Below are 6,325 nucleotides of genomic sequence, written 5' to 3'. Positions count from 1 at the left end.
TATCTTCTGTTCTTGCATATATGGATGGCACTGCACCTACAATGGGGTAACACTTTGGCCCTGGGATTTCCTTGAAGGGTTTAGCCGACTTCCAAAGAGCTACAGATGAAGGATCCTCTTCATCGATCAGAGAAATAGAGACATGGCGACAATATAGAGAGGAAAAGGGAGCTAACCCCAGCCTTGCTCTAACCAAAAGACTCATTTAGCTTATGATGACGTGTAAATAAACTATGCCTATGAATAATGATTAGATCTATGATGATTAAACAAATTAAAAACAGCTTGATTGGAGATACATTTTCATAAACTTCAACACCTTCATTTATAAAAATCACTAGAAATCATCTACAAAATCAAATAAAAACATCTAAAAATTGATCTCACTTTGATAGGTCAGTGAATTCTCTCCCTAACATCTGTGCTGAAATAACAATAATCAGAGGCTTCAGAGCACATTTTATTCTTATTGCATACTTTAAACTGTTGCTTTAATTGTATACTACAGCTTGGTAGCTTTACTTGCAATAGCTATAAATTAATAACAATCATTTACTTTCTTTTAATGGTAATTGGAATAAGTTACCTGGGATATGACATCAGTCAAATGTACAGTATTAAGAAGATTTGCTCCAGTGACTGTCAGTAAGTAAACTCTTGTACTACTGCTGCTCTCATCCTTCAGTGTATTAGACTGTAGTTTAATTCTTGCTATTGAGTCATCAGGTAGCATACAAAACAGCTCAGTACTGTCATTACCACGAGAGTCTTTCGTTTTGAAAATATACTCAGAGGTTTCTTGCTGTCTATAATTCCCAAGTAATCTCACGAATACACTGGATAATAATGAGGACTGCCTTATGGAATCTTCCTTTAGATAATCCCTAATCAAGGAATCACTTATAGTGATGGAAATTGATTCACTGACAGTCTCAGATATCAGTGATCGATCGTGTCTCAGAGGCTGAATGAAATCAAGTAGAGTGAAAAACTGCTGAGAGAGTGGTACTAGAAATGTACTGGTAAGTGATACAGTGGAAGGAGAAAAAGAAATAGAACAATTCACAGAGACATGATAAAAATACAGCAAATGATTTGGTACAGGAAGACTGACAGAAAGAGCCTTATCACTACTGAGTCCTTCCAATGACAGAGAGTGAGTGTTTGATTCAGTGATGGCTGAAGGTGATGACGGTAAGTAAACAGCGGACAAACCCATACAACCAGGCTTCATTTCTATGATAAGAAAACAACCTTTCTTGAGATTAGCCTGCCCCTTTTTTAGTGAAAGCACGACATTAAGGAAATACTGTTTCTTGCTTGTGTCTAACTGTCCATGCTTAATAATCACATCAACTTTCAGAGGAGGAAAAGATGAGTCCAACTGCTCAGTAAAGAGGCAACACATTTGATTTAAAGCAGTCAGACGACTATCAATCAGTGATATATCAGAATCAAGTCTTTGGGAAATATTTGTTGTCTCTTCAATGGATTTCAATGTATGCTTTAACTGATCCCTGATTGTAATACCTTGCTGCATTTCTAAGAGTTTAGTGTAATTGCTTGGTAGCTTGATTGTTGATAGTTGCCCGTCAATTCTTAGCCCAAGTACAGCAAAATGGTTGCCACTTGTTTCATTATATGATAGCAAGTAGTGAGGGGATGAGAGGAGTGTCACTGGATGCTCAAAAAGACCAGAGAGAAATGATGAATCATCATCACGGTTGCATTTGAGACATATGAGCTGCACTGACCTTAGGTTACTCAGTAGCAGTGCATTCCCTGGTATTAAAAGGGAGGAGAGTATAGGCCCACCTAATAAAACCTCTTGTGTTGAAACAGTGGAGGTATTGGGCAGTGCCTGTAGAAGAAGGATCTTACCCAAAGTGCCAATTATCAATAAAGAATTGTTAATAAGAGAATTGCATTGAGAGAGTCCGTAAATAGACAATACTGGTTGACCAACAGAGCATAACAATATCAACCCCAAGCCTTCATTATTAGTACTCACTGTAGGATTATGGAGCCTCTTTATTGAAGCACCAAACACATTACCACACTCACATCCGTAAATAATAACCTGAGACTGGCCAAGAGTTTCTTCAGGATCAAAAAGATAAGCATAGAGTTCCAGTGAGAGCATAACCACTCCATCACTGGGATCAGAAGTAGCCGAACAGACTACCAAATAAGGAATGTCCCTATTGCAGGCTGAGTGTGAGCCAGAATGAGTAATGGAATGAGAAATGACTGAATCAGGCTGGAGAGGAAAGCTCGGCAGTTGTGAGTCAGTAAAGTCTAAAGATGGCCTCCAAATATTAAGCTTGTAACATAAGCTATCAGGTGAAGTGGAGAAAGCAATCAATGCTCCATTATATAGTAAGGATCCTGTCTTGAGGTGAGAGATTGTGGTCAGGCTGATTGGAGATGATTTGGCCTCATATTTAGATAGTTTTGATGGCTTTGGATTGCTCTCCATGTCAAGGAGAGAAGCAAATATGTCTTCTTTGCCTTGAGACTGAGAGGTTGTCCTAAAAATTAATCAAGCGATAACGTTAACTACTATACAATGTACTTATGCAATGACTGAAATCTACACAATGAAGTCCACCGTTTTGTTTTACTCTAAGCATGCTCATTGATACATGGTTGCAGAATCACTAAAACTGTTACAATTACTCAATATCTCCAAATTTTCAACATGTCCACAAAAACGATCACAAATTTACAACTTCATAAAAATTTAAAACTTAAAATATATAGAGCTATATGGCAATGCAAGCAATAAAATTCCCAGTATGTTATATATTTTTTCTCTTGTACAAATTAAAGGTATGCATATTTTTGTTCACACTATTTTCTTAGCAGCTTTGGCTTACTTTGTCTCTAAAAGTTTATCCCAATTGATGGCATGGATAATTCCTGATCCCTCTGATATAACTATCCACGGATATGTAGTACAGGAAAGAGAAATGACGTCTCTTAATGAACATTCCACTGAACTTATCTGTGAAAAAGGATACACTTTCAGAATTATAATTGGAAGTACCTACTTTTTGGTACTCTTCATTACGTAGCTCAAATGAAGAGAATGCTTTATTTCCAGTCATTAAAAGTACTTTGTGACCATTGGTCGCAAATAAAGGTGCATTTGCAAGAGGCAAAATCTGCTGTACATGTACAACGTCAGCCATTTTATTTATTTTTAACCAAGACCACGCCCAGTTTATCTTCTACATAATAATGCGTGGGTGTATAAAGTATAAAAAATGATAAATAAATCTAAGAAAATTTGTATCTTTCTGCTGCATTAATCAAAGCAGCTCTCATGTCCGGACTTATCACAGAGTGGGCTCCATACGAAATAATTTCCAACTCAGCTTCAGGCCATTTCTACACAAAGACACAACAGTACCCTACAAAAATAGTTCAGACTAACTTCGTGAAGTTCCCAAGCAGTTTTTATAGGTGTCACCATGTCATAACGCCCCTGGACAATGACACCTGGTACATTCCTTATCTTCTCTATATTATTCAATATGTAGCTTGGATCATCAAACCAGCAATCGTGTACAAAATAATGACTAAAAAAATAAAAATAAAAATATACAGTAGTATAATGCATTATAGCTATACAACACAACCATTAAGCACAGTATAGCTGGCAAGTGTATGTGTGTGTGTGGATATCCCTCTTCCCCACCATTCAATTTTAGCAAAAGACAGTACCCAGGACTCATTCTGTATCCTCGTGTTAATTTTCTCTAAATCAACAACCATTTTTGATATTCTACACTCCCACTGAGCCCAAGCTTGAGCTGCTTCAAGACACACCTACATCCAAGCATAAATAAATTAATAACAGTATGAAAAATGAGGGTCAGCAATAGCTGGGGACTTTTCAAAATACCTCATGGTCAGGACTTGTTAGTCTTCTGTAGTAAGCGCTCACCATATCACGTCTCTCACACTAATAAAAATAATATAATTTATTATTATTATTATTATTATTATTATTATTATCATCATAATGTTATCAAATACTTTTGGTATGGCAGAAACAAAGTCCTTCCAATAGTCGGGATAAATGTTTGAAGCACCTCCTTCTTCATAAAGCCATGCAACTTCTTCTCTATATGAAATTGCACAGCAGTATTTTTCAGATTCACAAAACATAGTTTTTGAATGTACAGCACGTTCAAAATTTTTGAGTTATGGTCATTTTAAAAATGGGCCAATTTCAAATAAATACCCTGTACTATAGCCCATGCTTTTTCTGAAAAATGGCTAAAAAATCACCTCCAATTTTTATTACATTTTCTGATACATATTGATGTCCTTATGCTATGTAAAAAGTTTGAACCAATTCCGACTTAAATTTTTAAAGTTATGACCATTTTATGAAATATGCCAAAATCTGAAAAATTCCCTGTACTATAGCCCATGCTTTTTTACGAAAAATGGCTAAAAAATCACCTCCAATTTTTATTACATTTTCTGATACATATTGATGTCCTTATGCTATGTAAAAAGTTTGAACCAATTCCGACTTAAATTTTTAAAGTTATGACCATTTTATGAAATATGCCAAAATCTGAAAAATTCCCTGTACTATAGCCCATGCTTTTTTACGAAAAATGGCTAAAAAATCACACCTAATTTTTATTACATTTTCTGATACATATTGATGTCCTTATGCTATGTACAAAGTTTGAGCCAATTCCGACTTAAAATTTTCAAGTTATGGCCATTTTAAAATTTCTGAGTACTATAGTTCTAAAAATTGTTCACACCTTAAATGCAGCATATTGCACAGAATATGCATACATGTACCTTCTTCCTGTGAATATTCCTCTTAATATGAGAGCCTTGACACGCTCAGTGTGTTTAATAGCATACACTAATGAAAGGGTTGACCCCCAGCTGCCACCAAACACTATCCATTTATCAATCCCAAGGTGCTGACGTAGCTTCTCCAAGTCTTCAACAAGATCCCAAGTTGTGTTTTCCTGGAAGTACAAAACACAAAAGAAAGAGGAGGAAGAGAGTGTTTAATTCTTTTCTGGTGTTGTTATTACTTTCAGTTCAGCATGTGGCAAGGATTTCCCAGCCCCTCTTTGATCCAGTAGGATCACTCGGTACACACTGGGATCAAAATAACGACGACATGCAGAGCTACAGCCAGACCCAGGGCCACCATGACTACAAAAGGGCAATAGTTTAGGAGAATTCAGAGTTCCTCCTTACACATATATGACTGGGTTTCCATCCTCTTTCCCACTCTGCTCGTAATAAATCTCGTGAAGGTCGGAGACTTTGAGCCAGCCACTGTCAAAAGCGTCTTCTGTGGTTGGGTATCCTTCAACAGGTTCAACGACCTCTACATCATCATTTACAGCAGGGACAGCTTCCATTTTGTAATCAAAATGGCTAACGCCTATTTTCGCCTAATACAATCCACACCCTCTACCAACTAAAATGCGTGGGTGGCTCAAATTGCTGTATGCTAAACCAAACTTTTCCTTACATTTATTATGTACAAGACAGTACATGTAATTATTATAATTTCTTGTTCTTGCAGAATGTCCTAGTCTGCATCTAGATGGAAGCCATTATTTTCCTTGTAATCATTTGCAATTCTTGTTTCAGCTTTTGCTTCTTTTCAATAATACTGCTCTCAATCAGGTAAGCCTCCTTGAGTATCTCATCTAGTCTTGGAGTACAAAACATTTCAAATTTCTCTGCAGAGCTACAAAAAACATTGCAGCAAGTAAATACACTCAATAGCATCTATATACCATAAGTCATCCATCCATCTTGCAGAAAGTTCTTCATACAGCATTTTAGCATCTATTCACAATTTGCCAGTAATGCATACACATTGTTGTTCTCTTGTAATAACTTACTAGACATTGTGGTTTCCATGTCTTGTGCATTTTCAAGTAGTACATCATTGCTTGTATATCGACTCATATCACTGGCTCCGACCTCATCAAATGGCTCTGTAACATCATCATTAACCTATCATAGTATCTTGCATTGGTGCCTCAATATAATTAAAGGCAGTACCTTTGGACGTTTGCTTGCTTGTTTACCTGTTTCCTCATGAATGCCAGTGGCAGCATGAAAATTAGTTTCAGCAGCACCATGGATTGCATTATTTGCCTGCAGCTGATAAAACTGGTCTACCTGGTCCTGTTCTCTTAAAGCTGAAACAAAGAGAGAAATACAAAGACAAAAGAGATTAGCTATGCTCACCCATCAGTCCTTACTCCTTTCTTCTCTGCAGTCTGCAGGTGATGATCAAAGCTGATACCGCCAATAA

The 6,325-nt window shown here is 36.7% G+C and overlaps 3 protein-coding genes across 10 annotated transcripts; all 3 read right to left on the bottom strand.

The window, feature by feature from the left end:
* Nucleotides 1-204: 204 nt before the first annotated feature.
* LOC109593209 (uncharacterized) lies at nt 205-3,214 on the bottom strand. 8 transcript variants are annotated; one of them, XM_020008421.1, is made up of 6 exons: nt 3,054-3,214; nt 2,880-3,007; nt 587-2,531; nt 478-531; nt 388-424; nt 205-348 (listed from the first exon to the last, which is right to left on the bottom strand). In XM_020008421.1, exons 1-5 carry the CDS (start codon nt 3,192-3,194, stop codon nt 413-415), a joined length of 2,280 nt encoding a protein of 759 aa, XP_019863980.1. In that variant the 5' UTR covers nt 3,195-3,214; the 3' UTR covers nt 205-348; nt 388-412. The 8 variants fall into 8 exon arrangements, with proteins under 8 accessions (XP_019863980.1, XP_019863984.1, XP_019863972.1 ...); XM_020008425.1 differs by having other exon boundaries at nt 205-337; XM_020008413.1 differs by having other exon boundaries at nt 388-419.
* An 11-nt stretch (nt 3,215-3,225) lies between these two features.
* On the bottom strand, nt 3,226-5,444 carry LOC100632481 (probable proline iminopeptidase). The gene is made up of 8 exons (XM_003383674.3): nt 5,248-5,444; nt 5,079-5,202; nt 4,834-5,009; nt 4,045-4,132; nt 3,911-3,970; nt 3,704-3,834; nt 3,440-3,584; nt 3,226-3,393 (listed from the first exon to the last, which is right to left on the bottom strand). Exons 1-8 carry the CDS (start codon nt 5,412-5,414, stop codon nt 3,283-3,285), a joined length of 1,002 nt encoding a protein of 333 aa, XP_003383722.1. The 5' UTR covers nt 5,415-5,444; the 3' UTR covers nt 3,226-3,282.
* A 60-nt stretch (nt 5,445-5,504) lies between these two features.
* LOC109593202 (uncharacterized) lies at nt 5,505-6,321 on the bottom strand. Its single transcript, XM_020008393.1, has 5 exons — nt 6,259-6,321; nt 6,070-6,209; nt 5,907-6,021; nt 5,799-5,850; nt 5,505-5,749 (listed from the first exon to the last, which is right to left on the bottom strand). The coding sequence occupies exons 1-5, from the start codon at nt 6,260-6,262 to the stop codon at nt 5,599-5,601; spliced, it is 462 nt and encodes a 153-aa protein (XP_019863952.1). The 5' UTR covers nt 6,263-6,321; the 3' UTR covers nt 5,505-5,598.
* Between the last annotated feature and the right edge of the window lie 4 nt (nt 6,322-6,325).

Source organism: Amphimedon queenslandica, unplaced genomic scaffold, assembly GCF_000090795.2.
Source record: "Amphimedon queenslandica unplaced genomic scaffold, v1.1 AMPQUscaffold_13508, whole genome shotgun sequence".
Classification (NCBI taxonomy): domain Eukaryota; kingdom Metazoa; phylum Porifera; class Demospongiae; order Haplosclerida; family Niphatidae; genus Amphimedon; species Amphimedon queenslandica.
Note: the sequence above shows the minus strand (reverse complement) of the source record. Positions and strands in the feature narration are given on the sequence as shown.